The 14,756-nt window shown below is 48.5% G+C and overlaps 1 protein-coding gene across 4 annotated transcripts in view; it reads left to right on the top strand.

Annotated features, from left to right (window-relative positions):
• COL15A1 (collagen type XV alpha 1 chain) overlaps window positions 1-14,756 on the top strand; it is a 1,161,047-nt gene that overhangs the window by 904,362 nt on the left and 241,929 nt on the right. For all 4 annotated transcript variants that reach the window (XM_073587711.1, XM_073587710.1, XM_073587708.1 and 1 more), the window contains one exon: window positions 14,687-14,730. In XM_073587711.1, the coding sequence (XP_073443812.1) occupies window positions 14,687-14,730 (44 nt within the window). The remainder of the gene's footprint in view (window positions 1-14,686; window positions 14,731-14,756) is intronic.

The raw sequence follows: 14,756 nt of genomic DNA, 5'->3' as shown, positions 1-14,756 counted from the left end.
GACTGCACAAAATTCCTGACATCACGAGATAAGGCGGGCCACCAAAAAGACCGACTCACCAAATCTCTGGTACCAAAAATACCTGGATGACCAGCCAATGCGGAGCAATGAACTTCAGACATCACTCTCTTCCTCCACTGGTCAGGAACATACAATTTTCCCATAGGACAACGCTCAGGTTTGTCCTCCTGGAATTCTTCCAGAGCACGTCTCAAATCGGACGAGATGGCAGAAAGAACTACCCCCTCACCTAGGATGGTAGTAGGCTTGGTCACAATAGGAGAATCAGCAAAGAAACTCCTAGAAAGGGCATCTGCCTTAACATTCTTAGTGCCTGGAAGAAAGGACACCACAAAATCAAAACGCGTAAAAAACAAGGCCCACCTAGCCTGTCTAGGATTCAAGCGTTTGGCCACTCAAGGTAAATCAAATTCTTGTGGTCAGTGAGGACCACAACTTAATGTCTAGCTCCCTCCAACCAATGTCTCCACTCCTCAAATGCCCATTTCATGGCTAACAATTCCCGATTCCCCACATCATAGTTGCATTCAGATGGGGAGAACTTTCGGGAAAAGAAGGCACAGGGATTCATTTTCGACGTCACCAGATCTTTTTGGGACAAAACAGCTCCTGCACCAATCTCTGAAGCGTCTATCTCCACCTGAAAAGGAAGTGAGACATCAGGTTGCCGCAAAACCGGAGCAGAAGTGAACCTCCGCTTCAGCTCCTGAAAGGCCGAAACAGCCTCTGAAGACCAATTCAGCACATCAGCACCCTTCTTAGTTAAATCAGTCAGTGGTTTAGCAATACCAGAAAAATTAGCTATAAATTTACGATAAAAATTAGCAAAACCCAAAAACTTCTGGAGAGCCTTCAAAGAAGTGGGTTGAACCCAATCATAAAGGGCCTGTACCTTGGCTGGGTCCATTTCAATAGTTGACGGAGACAAAATAAATCCCAAAAATGAAATCCTCTGTACACCAAAAAGGCACTTCGATCCCTTAACATACAAGGAATTCTCCCTCAAAATCCGGAACACGGTCCGAACATGTTCCACATGAGAAACCCAATCCTTGGAAAAGATCAAAATATCATCCAGATAGATGATCAAAAACTTATCCACAAAGTCCCGGAAAATATCATTCATGAAGGATTGGAAGACAAAAGGGGCATTAGTGAGCCCAAAAGGCATCACCAGGTACTCAAAATGTCCCTCCGGAGTATTAAACGCCGTCTTCCATTCATCCCCATGCTTGATGCGAATAAGATTATACGCCCCCCTGAGGTCAAGCTTAGTAAACCAGCAAGCACCTTTAACTCTGGAGAATAAATCAGAAATCAGGGGTGACGGATACTGAAATTAAACCATAATTTTGTTGAGGGAACGATAGTCAATACAAGGCCTTAATGAACCATCCTTCTTGGCCACGAAAAAAAACCCAGCACCTAAGGGCGAAGAGGATGGTCTAATATGACTCTTCTCCAACGACTCCTTAATATAAGATCGCATAGCCTCGTGTTCGGGTACAGATAAATTGAAAAGTCGACCCTTGGGAAATTTACACCCAGGTCTCAACTCAATTGCACAGTCATAACTCCTATGAGGAGGCAAAGACACAGACTTGCTCTCACTAAATACATCATAAAAATCAGCCAAATAGTCAGGAACATCATGCGACTGGGGAGAGGTGGAGAAAACTGGAGTGTCACCCAGGGCACACCGACAACCCCAACTCACCACAGACACAGATTTCCAATCCAAAACCGGATTATGGACTTGCAACCAGGGAAAACCGAGAACAATGGTATCATGTAAATTATGCAACACAAAAAATCCGCAATTTTCTTGGTGGTCTGGGGCGGACCCGCATTATCACCTGGGTCCAAAACTGAGGTTTATTCTTCGCCAAAGGAGTAGCATCAATGCCCCTCAAAGGAATAGGCATCTACAGAGGTGTCATAGGAAAACCACAACGTTTAGCAAAATCCAAGTCCATTAGATTCAAGGCTGCTCCTGAATCTACAAAAGCCTTCGGGAAAATGTGGCTAAAGAGAAGATCAGAGTAATTGCCAAAAGAAACTTAGGTTGTACACCACCCACAGCAAATGTGTGTGCAAAACGTTTCTCTCGTTTAGGGCAGACAGAAATAACATGAGAGGCATCTCCACAGAAAAAACACAGCTTATTGCGCCTTCTAAACTCCTGACGTTGCGCCCTAGACAAAACTCCATCACATTGCATAGGTTCAGACATTTGTTCAAAATGTGGCAGCGCCTCCCGTGTAGTCTTGCGTTCATGTAAACGCCGATCAACTTGAATGGCTAATGACATAGAATTGTCAAGACCAGAAGGAACAGGAAATCCCACCATAGTATCTTTTAAAGTCTCAGACAAACCCTTCCAAAAGAGAGCTGCCAATGCACTATCATTCCATGTAGTAAGGACCGCCCACTTTCGGAATTTCTGACCGCATAACTCTGCAGGATCCTGACCCTGGTTCAATGCCAATAGGGCTCTCTCCGCTTGATCAATAGCATTAGGTTAATCATATAACAACCCCAAGGCTTGAAAAAATGCATCCACATTAGTCAAAACAGGATCTTCATGTGTCAAAGAAAGCGCCCAATCCTGGGGATCGCCGTGCAGCAAGGAGATGACAATTTTAACCTGCTGCGCAGAGCTCTCGGATGAGTTAGGCTTCAAGGCAAGAAATAATTTACAGTTATTCTTAAAATTCAAAAATTTAGACAGAACCCCAGAAAACACATCAGGAGCAGGGATTCTTTGTTCAACAGCATGTGAATGAGTGAGACAGGCGGAAATTCCCCGCACTTCAGCAGCGAGCTGCTCCACGTGATCAGACAGTTACTTAATCTCCATCAAGGAGAAAAAGAAAAAAAAAAAAAAAAAAGAATCCTCCTACGGCCCCAGAGAAAAAGAGGAGAAAATATACATATAAAAAAAAAATTCTGACACTTTTTTTTTTTTTTTTTTTTTACAATTCTCTCCTGTTTTTGTTTTTGAGTACCCTAGAATCTGCGGTATGGCTGGTGATTCTGCTATGAATGAGTCACCGAGGAGGAAAAAGCAAAAAACAAGCTAAGCCCAGAAAACCAGAGAGGTTGGTAACTAGCGGATTGCAGACCCCTGATCCTATCCACAACAACTAGCAGCAGCCGTGGAGCGTGGTCCTAGACGCCTCGTCACGGCAGGAGAACTAAATAAGCCTAAAGAAAGAAAGGGAAAGTCTAAACTGCCCCAGTGCAGACCGCAAAGCAATAGACAGCCCCCAACATTTATTGTCAGTGAAACAAGATGAAAACACAGACACTGGTAGAAAGATAGGCTGAGAAAACGATGGGGCCCTTGCTAACTAGAAAGGACAGGAAAGAAAAGCTGCTGTCTGCATTCACGCAAAAAACCCTGCCAATAAGAATGTCCAACACGTCTGATAGAAAAAGGCCCTGAAGTCGCTAGACTTCAAATCACTATATCAGCACTCAGGTATATTCTGAAGACAGAGCAAAAGAGATCAACTGATCAGAGACAAAATGGGGATTCAGCCCAGTCCCAGCCAGGGCTGGCTGAACACAAAAACTAAGTAAACCAGACAAAAACTCATATGAACAAGTTGTGAGTTCATTTTTCCCTTCACCATTGAGGTCTGATGAACTCCCTCCTCTAGTGAAGGAAGGTAGTGAGACTGATTACCAAACACCTGGGCAGCTAGATGATGACTGGGTGGCTGGAATTGAGGACTGGATATAAGGTTGCCGACGCCCTTCTTCCTGGCTGGTGATTTTCCTGCTGGATTCTTGGAGACCAGTCTGATTCCTGCATCTCAAAGCTAAGTTTTTCTGCTCTGCTTTGTACTCTTCAGTTTTGTTTTTGTTTTGCCTTGTTTTTTGGGAGTTCTGCCATCCCCGGCCGGGGGTGAGCTGAATTCCATTTTTGTCTCTGATCTGTTGATATTTTGCTCTGTCTTCAGAATATACCTGAGTGCTGATATAGTCTTTTGAAGCCTAGCGACTTCAGGGCCTGTTTTTCCTATCAGTCGGTTGGCCCATTTTGATAGGGTTTTTGCGGATGGCAGACAGCAGCTTTCCTATCCTGTCCTATGTAGTTAGCTTGGGCCCCATCATTTGCTCAACCTATCTTTCTATCTGTGTTAGTGTTTTCATCTTGCTTCACCGTCATGATATGTTGGGGGCTGCCTATTGCTTTGGGGTCTGCTCTGGGGCAGTTTAGTTTTTCCCCTTTCTGTCTTTAGGCTATATAGTTCTCTGGCTGTGATCGAGGGGTCTAGGGCACCGTAGGAACCCCCCACGGCTACTGCTAGTTGTTGTGGATAGGTTCAGGGGTCTGCAATCCGATAGCTGCCAACCTCTCTGGTTTTTCTGGACTTAGCTGGTATTTTGTTTTTTCCTCCCTCGGTGACTCATCATAACATGAACAATAGCAGAGAAAACTTAGCTTTAGGAAGGCAGGAACCAAACTGGAAACCAGAAGCCACAGTCAGGAAAAATCACCAGCAAGAAACTAGGGAGTCGGCTGCCTTAAATCCAATCAGAAACTCCTGATGTCCAATCGCAGTCCTCTTCCTCAGGTTGCCGGTCTCTGCCATTTAGATCAGCTTCATTACCTCCCTTCACCAACAGAGGGAGTCCAGATAGAGAACTCACTACTCCTCTGTCAGCACATCCAGCTCCTTAACCCTCACCAGAAGCCAGAGGCAAACCCGAAAATGAGCTTACAACACAACCCTTTTGGACCCCTCAATCATTACTCTGTCCACAGTCTAGTCTACAGTGACCCCATGGTGGCAACGAACCTTGACCTTTTTCTCGGTCAGACAGAAAACGAGAGGAGATCCTTTCAGAGTCACCTGACTCTTGGAGTCCAGCCGTCCAGAGACTCCTTCACGGTGTAGCATCACGATACACACCTGAGGCCCGTCATCATCTGGAAAGAGTGTGACGCACTCAGAAAAAGTCAGACACAAACACCGCTGTTCCCCAGACATGTCTACTGAGGTAACTAGTGCCACCCCTTTTGAAATCTCTGCCTCTTTTTTGGCCACTATCCCCTTTTGGGACTCTGCCTCCCTCTGGGACTCCACCCCTTTTTGGGCCACTATCCCCTTTTGGGACTCCGCCTCCCTCTGGGACTCCACCCCTTTTGGGCCACCACCCCCTTTTGGGATTTCCGCATGTCCCCTCTAGAGGCCTGTACACAGCAGTCTATGTGCCCCAACAGTACCACAGTACACTTAGGACTTTCTGGGCTTGTACTGGCCCTTTAAGAGTTTGGGTGACCTGGTTCACACTGTCTTCCTATGATACATCACCAGCTCCTACTGGCATGGCCAGCACTCCTGTTGCAGTCACAAACCACTGGCACCTCCGGATGCCGCTCACAAGCCGCTGCTGCTGCCACTGCGGCTCCTGCTGCTGCAGAATTTCTTGCTGCAACTTGCAACTGCAGCTCCTGCTACCACAGACTTCGTTGACCCGCCGATCCACCGCAAGCTTTGTAACCCCGCCGAGTTACAGCCAGACGCTTGTCACCTTCATGGTCCCGCCGAGCCACCGCAAGTTGTCTTGGAAAAAGAAACATCTTGACCCCGCTGAGCCACAGCAATCACCTTCAGATTTATAGAAAGAAAAAAAACACACAGTCTCTCACTGACCCTGATCAGTACAACATGGACTCCTGTCCGTTGCCTGCTGGTGTCAGCCACACACGTTCCCGGATACCTCTTATCCACAGAGGCACCCTATGGCCACTTCTCACACAGTCTTTTACTGACTCTAGTCAGCATAACACGTTTGTCAGACCGTACGCTCTCCTGTCTGAGTCGCCAGCTCTGCCACATGTGCTTTTTGGACCATTGCCTGCAGTCTAGCACCAATTATAATGTTCCATACTGTCTGTGGACGGGGGTTACTCACTTTGCAGGTCTTGGAGGTAAACACTGGCACACGCAGGGTTAAAATGAGTCCATTCGGTTTATTTTCTCCATAAACCATTGAAACATGAACAAAAGGCAAACAGTCTTACAGCAACACAAAAACAGTCCTTAGCTGGGCTTGTTTCCCTCAGGTCCTGTGCACACACAGGCCAGGGCAATGTCCATAGCAGAGCTCTATCTGCAGCCACAGGCACAGGAAGGCTTCTCCTTCTTTAAACACAGACCACTCTGTAGTGTCCCACCTGAACACATGGAAGTGTTACGGTTGTGGTTACAGAGTGGAGATGTAGGAACAACCTGGAAGTGGACCCTCTGGGTCATGGCTCCAGAGCCCCCGAGGGTGAGCGGCCCAGGTGAGGCCACCCCCTATAGAGGGAGTGTTAGGGGCAGGCCACGGAGGATAGAACCGCGACAGCCAGAACCAAAAAGAAGGACTGGGCCAAGGCTGAAAAGGAGACACAGGAGAATCCGAGCTGTTGCAGAGAAGAACCTGGGGACCACGGAGAATGGGCAGCGTACAGGGCACAGTGGGTGGCAAAGGCTGGAGGCTGCAATAGAGAGTAAGGCACAGGTAAAACACAGAATGGGAGACAAGGCAGGAGACAAGCGAACAGAGGAGGTATGAACACTAGGCAAGGAGACGGGAGAGGCAGGACAGGGAAGGAACGGGAGCCTAAGGCGGGCAAGGAAGGCAGAAGGTACAGGGAGAGAGCTACCAGAGGTAGCGCAACAAAGAGCGAAGAAAAGAGGCAAGGCCTGGGACACAGCGAGCGCTGAAGGAGACAGCAACACCGCAGACGATAGTCAGGCGCCTTACCTGGCCTGACGCTGATCCTAAGTAGCCAGTGGACGCCGCCATGTTGGGGGCGGCACCACCGTGTCATCGCTCCCAGGGGCCTGAGCGCCGGGATCCCCACAGTGCGCAGGCGCCCGACGCCGAGACTCTTGGAAGCCGGGCGCGGGGACTCGCCGGGAAGCAGGAGCGCGCCGGGAGGTGAGCGCAACGGAGCAGGCAGCAGGAGGGCCCGTGACAGTACCCCCCCTTTACTCCCACCTCTGCTCATGCTGGTGAGAAATCGTCTCATAATAAGGGGAGCATTAATATTCTCACGGGGTTCCCATGATCTCTCCCCAGGGCCGAAACCTTTCCAATCAACCAAAAATAAAGTTCTTCCCCTAAACTGTCTTCATAGCTAATATATCACGCACCTCAAAAATGTTATTCGAACAACAAGATTGGGAAGTCTGAGCAGACACAGAGTGAAAGTGGTTAAACACCGCAGGTTTGAGGAGAGATACATGAAAGGTATTAGGGATTTACAGTGAGGTGGGCAATCTTAACTTGTAGGCCACGTCGTTGATACGACTCAGGATCTCAAAGGGACCAATGTAACGTGGACCAAGCTTATAGGAGGGAATTTTTAACCTGATGTACCGTAAGGATAACCAAACCCTATCTCCTGGGCGATATGGAGGAGCTTCTAACCGTTTTTTGTCAGCAAACCTCTTCATTCTGAGGCTAGCTCTTTCGAGGGTTTCTTTGGTCTCCCTCCAAATCTGAGAGAAGTCCGTAGACAAGGAGTCCGCTGCTGGTACACCCAAGGTAGGGGAAACAGAAAGGGGGATGCCGGGGTGTTGACCGAAAATCACAAAAAAGGGAGACTTAGGATGGTTGTTATAGGCAAATTTGACCCAAGGAAGAAGAGAGACCCAGTCATCATGGTGAGCATTAGTGAAATGCCAAAGGTAGAGCTTGGTTGACTCGCTCTACTTGACCATTAGACTGGGGGTGGTAGGCTGAGGAAAAATCCAAAGTTATCTTCAACAATCAGCAGAGAGCTTGACAAAAATGGTCCACTATTTCATCCTTCTTCTCCGCTACATTTCTGAAACTTAACATGGACAATACAGAATTCATCATCTTTGCCCCATCTCACGTGACCCCCCCAATGAACCTATCCATTACAGTAAATGGCTGCCCACTCTCCCCAGTCCCACAAGCTCGCTGCTTTGGGGTAATCCTTGACGCTGATCTATCCTTCAAACCACATATCCAAGCCCTTTCCACTTCCTGCCGACTTCAACTCAAAAATATTTCACGAATCCGTTCATTCCTCAACCAAAAATCTGCAAAAACCCTAGTCCATGCCCTCATCATCTCTCATCTTGACTACTGCAACCTCCTGCTCTGTGGCCTCCCCTCGAACACTCTCGCACCCCTCCAATCTATTCTAAACTCTGCTGCCCGACTAATCCACCTGTGCCCCCGCTATTCCCCAGCTTCTCCCCTCTGTCAATCCCTTCACTGGCTCCCCATTGCCCAGAGACTTCAGTACAAAACCCTAACCATGACATACAAAGCCATCCACAACCTGTCTCCTCCATACATCTGTGACCTCGTCTCCCGGTACTTTCCTGCACGCAACCTCCGATCCTCACAAGATCTCCTTCTCTACTCCCCTCTTATCTCCTCTTCCCACGATCGCATACAAGATTTCTCTCGCGCATCACCCCTACTCTGGAACTCTCTACCACAACATATCAGACTCTCACCTACCATCGAAACCTTCAAAAAGAGCCTGAAGACCCACCTCTTCCGACAAGCCTATAACCTGCAGTAACCACCGATCGACCAAACCGCTGCATGACCAGCTCTACCCTTGCCTACTGTATTCTCACCCATCCCTTGTAGATTGTGAGCCTTCGTGGGCAGGGTCCTCTCTCCTCCTGTACCAGTTATGACTTGTATTGTTTAACATTATTGTACTTGTTTTTACTATGTATACCCCTCCTTACATGTAAAGCGCCATGGAATAAATGGCGCTATAACAATAAATAATAAATAAACTGGACCCCTCGATCCGAGACAATATGCTGAGGAAAACTATGGAGGCGGAAGACGTGGAGTAGGAAAATCTTCACCAACTTGGGAGCAGTAGGTAGGCTAGGCAGTGGAATGAAGTGGGCCATTTTGGAAAATCGATTCACAACCACCAATATAACCGTACATCTTGAATAAGGGGACAAATCGGTGACAAAATCCATAGCAACATGGGTCCATGGATTGGCAGGCATCGGTAACAGATGCAGGAGTCCTGAAGGAGGGTGTCGAGGGACCTTATTTCAGGCGCAAGAGGGACAGGAGGCGATGAAATCCAGGACGTCTCTGCGAAGCGAAGGTCACCAATAATGGCGGGAGACGAGAGAAAGTCTTTTTAACTCCTGCATGTCCCGAAAACTTAGACGAATGGCTCCAATGTAGGACCTTCAGTCTGTCTTTACTTCAGGCAAGGGTTTTGCCCGAAGGTGGGGACACCAGGTTCAGTGGGGCCACAGTTAGGATTTTGGCTGGGTTGAGATGTGCTGGTCTCTCCTCCTTATCCACTGACAAGAACGACCGTGATAGGGCATCAGCCTTGATGTTCTTGTCCCCGGGAGTGGAAGTGGAGTTCGAAGTCAAAACGTTCGAAAAACAGCGACCATTTGGCTTGTCGTGGGTTAAGTCTTTGAGCGGACTGAAGGTAGGCCAAATTTTTGTGATCCGTGAAGATGATGAACGGATGGATAGCTCCCTCGAGAAGATGACGCCATTCTTCGAGAGCCATTTTTATGGCCAACAGTTCTCTATCTCCAATGGCATAGTTTCGTTCAGGAGCGGAGAAGGCTTTAGAAAAGAATCCGCAGGTGAGAGAACGGCCGGAAGAGGATTTTTGCAGAAGAACAGCTCCTGCTCCCACTGAGGATGCGTCAACTTCGAGAATGAATGGCCTGTTGGGATCCGGTCGATGGAGTACAGGAGATTTTGCAAATTCTTGTTTCAAGGCTTCAAAAGCAACTTCCGCATCAGGGGGCCAAAGGTTGGGGTTGGCTCCTTTGCGGACAAGAGCAGAAATTGGCTTAGTCAAAGACGAGAATTGGGGATAAATTGCCTATAGTAATTGGCAAAACCCAAAAAACGTTGAATTGCCTTTACTCCGAGAGGACGTGGCCAATTGAGAACTGCTGAGACTTTCTCAGGGTCCATCTCCAACCCCGAGCTCGAGACGATGTAACCAAGAAAAGGCAACAAAGTCTGCTCAAAGATGCACTTCTCCAACTTGGCAAAGAGGTGGTTCTCCCTGAGACGTTGGAGAACTTGGCGGACATCTCGACGATGTGTGGCCAGATCAGGGGAGAAGACTAAGATGTCGTCTAGGTAGACCACGACACAGGAGTAGAGGAGATCTCGAAAGATGTCGTTAACGAGTTCCTGGAATACTGCAGGTGTGTTGCAGAGACCAAACGGCATAACCAAATACTCGTAGAGCCCGTCTCACATGTTGAATGCCATCTTCCACTCATCCCCAGAGCGTATGCAAACAAGATTATATGCTCCTCGTAGGTCGAGCTTGGTAAACATACGTGCTCCCTTCAGGCGATCAAAGAGCTCAGAGATAAGTGGCAGTGGGTATTTGTTCTTTACCGTGATGCGATTCAGGCCACGGTAGTCGATGCATGGGCGCTGAGACCCATCCTTCTTCTTTACTAAAAAGAAGCCTGCTCCTGCAGGGGATGAAGCCTTTCGAATAAAGCCTCTGGCCAGGTTGTCTTGGATGTATTCAGACATGGCTTGGGTCTCTGCCGAGAAGAGCGGATAAATTCTACCACGAGGAGGAGTGGTACCCAGAGCGAGCTCGATGGGGCAGTCATAGGGACGGTGCGGAGGAAGAGTCTCAGCCTCTCTCTTGTCAAAGACATCCGAAAAGGCACTGTAAGCCGACGGCAATACGGAGGGAACAGAGGAAGGACGGGGGATACCTACGGGACGCACCGACAGCAGATACCGAGCCCAACAGGACTCCCCCCAGCGCAAAACGTTGCCACTGTGCCAATCCAAGGTGGGCTCGTGGAGCCGCAGCCAAAGAAGACCGAGAAGGATAGGATGGGAGATACCTGCTAAGACATAAAACGTAACCTTTTCCTTCTGCAGGGCCCCTATTTGCAACTCCTCCTCTTGAGAAACAAGTGTAAAGGTCTCTTGCAGGGGTCGAGCATCTACAGAAGTGAGAACCTGGGGATTTTTCAAGGTCCTCACAGGAACAGAAAGTTTTTTAACCTCCTCAGGCCTAATAAAATTTCTGGCTGCGCCCGAATCCACATAGGCCACTAGAGAAGCCCGCTTCCCACCAACATGTAAGAGAACAGACAAAGTGAGGGGTTGAGAGGTACCACATATGCCTAGGGAGGCCTCTCTTACCTGGCCTAGGCGGAGAAGTTTTTCAGACGATCAGGACAAGTACGGAGCAAATGGGAATTACTGCCGCAGTAGAAACAGAGGCCCTGGAGACTCTTCTCCCTACGACGCTGGTCAGATAGCTTAAGACGGTCCACCTGCATTGGTTCTGGCGCAGAAACAGGAGCGAGGGACCTGGGGCGGGGACTGGGCGGTCTGCGAACTGAAACTAATGGACGAGAGACTCTTCTCTCCCGAGCCCGTTCCTGGAACCGGAGATCAATCCGGGTGGCCAGGGAAATCAGATCTTCCAGAGCTGTGGGAGTGTCACGACCAGCAAGCTCATCCTTTATACGGCTCGAGAGACCTCGCCAAAAGGCGCCCACCAATGCCTCATTGTTCCAGCCTAAATCTGAGGACAAGGTCCTAAACTGTATGGCGTACTGGCCCACGGTTTGAGAACCTTGGCAGAGATTAAACAGAGCTTCAGTGGTGGAGGCAAGACGACCCGGTTCGTCAAATACCCGCCGAAAAGTGTCCAAAAACACGGATAACTGGGTGATCGCAGGGGCGTCATGCTCCCAGAGGGGTTTTGACCCAAGCCAAAGTGTCCCCCTCCATATGAAGGCCATATGAGATGAAGGCCACCTTGGCACGATCTGTGGGGTATTGCTGGGGCAGAAGTTCAAAATGAAGGCAGCACTGATTTTAAAAACCCCGGCACAATTTGGCGTCACCGTTATACCGGGGAGGTTTGGCTAACCATGGAGGAGGGTGAGAAATCGCAGCAGGAGGGGGAGCTGAGGGCTGACTGCAAAGAAAGTAATCGACCATCCACCAAAGCCATATAAGGCTAGTTTCACACTAGCGCTTTGGAGCGCAGCGACGGCCTGTGCACGGCCGCCGCTAAGCCCCGCCCCCTGCCATGCCTCCGCCGGTAGCTCCGCCTACCGGCGCATGATGCTGCATGCGTCCCCTATCTTTATCACTGGGGGCGCAGGCCGTGCGCAGTATGCGTTTGGCGGCGCATACGCCTTTTTGACGGTGCGCCGAGCACAACCAAACTGCAGCAGGTTGCGTTTGGCGCAGGTCGGCGCACCGTCAAAAGGACGCATGCGCCGCCAAACGCATACTGCGCACGGCCTGCGCCCCCAGTGATAAAGATAGGGGACGCATGCAGCGTCATGCGCCGGTAGGCGGAGCTACCGGCAGAGGCGTGGCAGGGGTGGGGCTTAGCGGCGGCCGTGCGCAGGCCGTCGCTGCGCTCAAAAGCGCTAGTGTGGAACTAGCCTAACTGAGGATATGGGTCTGAGTGTCACGCTGCTGAGCCAATTCTTGTTGTAAGCCAGCCAACTGAGCGGCGTTACCAGGGTCCGAGGATTGGAGAGCGGAAAGACGCGAGTCCATGGTTTTCATAAAGGACATAATGCGCGTCTGATTCTCCCGAAGGAAAACTAACTCTTTTAGGCAGCCGCGGCACCGGCGGGGTCCATGGCCTGACTATGCTGTTACGGTTTTGGTTGTGGAGAGGAGTTGTAGGAACAACCTGGAAGTGGACCCTCTGGGTCATGGCTCCAGAGCCCCCGAGGGCGAGCGGCCCAGGTGAGGCCACCCCCTATACAGGGAGTGTTAGGGGCAGGCCCACGGAGGATAGAACCGCGACAGCTGGAACCAAAGGGACGACTGGGCCAAGGCTGAAAAGGAGACACAGGAGAATCTGAGCTGTTGCAGAGAAGAACCTGGGGACCACGGAGAATGGGCAGCGTACAGGGCACAGTGGGTGGCACAGGCTGGAGGCTGCAATAGAGAGTAAGGCACAGCTAAAACACAGAATGGGAGACAAGGCAGGAAACAAGCGAACAGAGGAGGTAAGAACATTAGGCAAGGAGACGGGAGAGGCAGGACAGGGAAGGAACGGGAGCCTAAGGCGGGCAAGGAAGGCAGAAGGTACAGGGAGAGAGCTACCAGAGGTAGCGCAGTGAAGAAAAGAGGCAAGGCCTGGGACACAGCGAGCGCTGAAGGAGACAGCAAGGTACTAGGATATAGGACCGTGAGGAAGGCACATAGTGCTGAAACATGTAGTCCTTTGCTGGAATGCTACTAATTGATTGGAGTTCCTCATACTTTTTATGACATAATGGATTAATAAAGAAGAAGTTTTTACAAATCTGGTGAACTTTCATCCTTTTGCTGGATCCCAATTTCCTCATATTTCTATTTGTTGGGGCATACTCCCTGCCTGGATCCGTGCAAAGCATAGGGTGAACACCGATTACTGCATCAAGAGGAACTCCTTTATGGTGAGCTGGCTATATGTTTTTCACATTGCTTGAATATATATATATATATAAGAAAAGACGGCAATTCCTGTGCGCGTACAGTAAAATCACACTGACAGATTAGACTAAAATAGATAGAATAAATATATACTCTTGGAAACACATATATATATATATATATATATATATATGTGTATGTATTTATATTGCATAGAGCGGTAGATAGAAGAAAAGCCGGTAAAACATCTGCTGGGTTCTGTAAAATCACTGCAGGAGCCTACAGAATAGAAAAGATGGATTACATACAGTAAATACAAATAAAATAGGTAGATATATAGGTGTCAGGTGATAAATACAATTAGTGGAGTGTATGTACAATTTACTGGTCATGTATTTAATTGATAAAAGTTTTTTTTTCTGAAAAAAATGGCAAGGACTCCCGCACAATTTTCGTAATCAGCAGAGGGTAAGCCGACGGCTGGGGGCCAATGTTTCTTGCCTGGGAAGGGGGGAATACCCATGAAGCTTCCCAGTCTATTAATATCAGCTCACAGCTGTATACTTAGCCTTTATTGGCTATTAAAATGGGGGACCCCCCAAAAAATGACATGAGGTCTCCGTATAATTAATAGCCAGCAAAGGCTATGCAGACAGCTGTGAACTGATATTAATAACCTAGGAAGGGGCCATGGATACTGGCCCCTCCCTGGCTAAAAATATCAGCTCTCAGTCGCCCCAGAAAAGGAGCATCTGTAAGATGCTCCAATTCTGGCACTTAGCCTCCACTCTTCCCACTTGCCCTGTAGCGGTGGCAAGTGGAGTAATAGTAGGGGGGGTTTATGTCATCTTTGTGACATCAAGCCCCGAGGTTAGTAATGGAGAAGTGTCAATAAGACGCCCCTATTACTATCCCATAGTCAAATTGTAAATAAAATACAGACATGCAGTAAAAAAATCCTTTAATTGAAATGAAGACACAGAAGACTAATTTACTATTCTTAATTAAATAATTTACTATTCTTAATTAAACCATACTTAAAACCACGCTTAAATCATGCAAAGTTCTCGATCTTGCTTATGTAGTCATAGCAGTGTCAATGTTGCAATGTGACCTCATTCACATGTCTAACACATGAATGTAGCAACCGCACCGAATGAACTTCACCAAAGTGTAGCCCTAGCCTTAAACTGACACAGTTTAATTGATACTTGATTTCTTTCAGGCTATCCACTGAATTCCCAGCATTTGAACCATTATTTTATTAAGGTATGTTGAAAAACAGTAACTATTTC

Source organism: Dendrobates tinctorius, unplaced genomic scaffold (genome assembly GCF_039654945.1).
Source record: "Dendrobates tinctorius isolate UK_male_01 unplaced genomic scaffold, ASM3965494v1 ptg000102l, whole genome shotgun sequence".
NCBI classification, from domain to species: Eukaryota; Metazoa; Chordata; class Amphibia; order Anura; family Dendrobatidae; genus Dendrobates; species Dendrobates tinctorius.
This window is presented reverse-complemented; position numbering and strand designations above follow the sequence as displayed.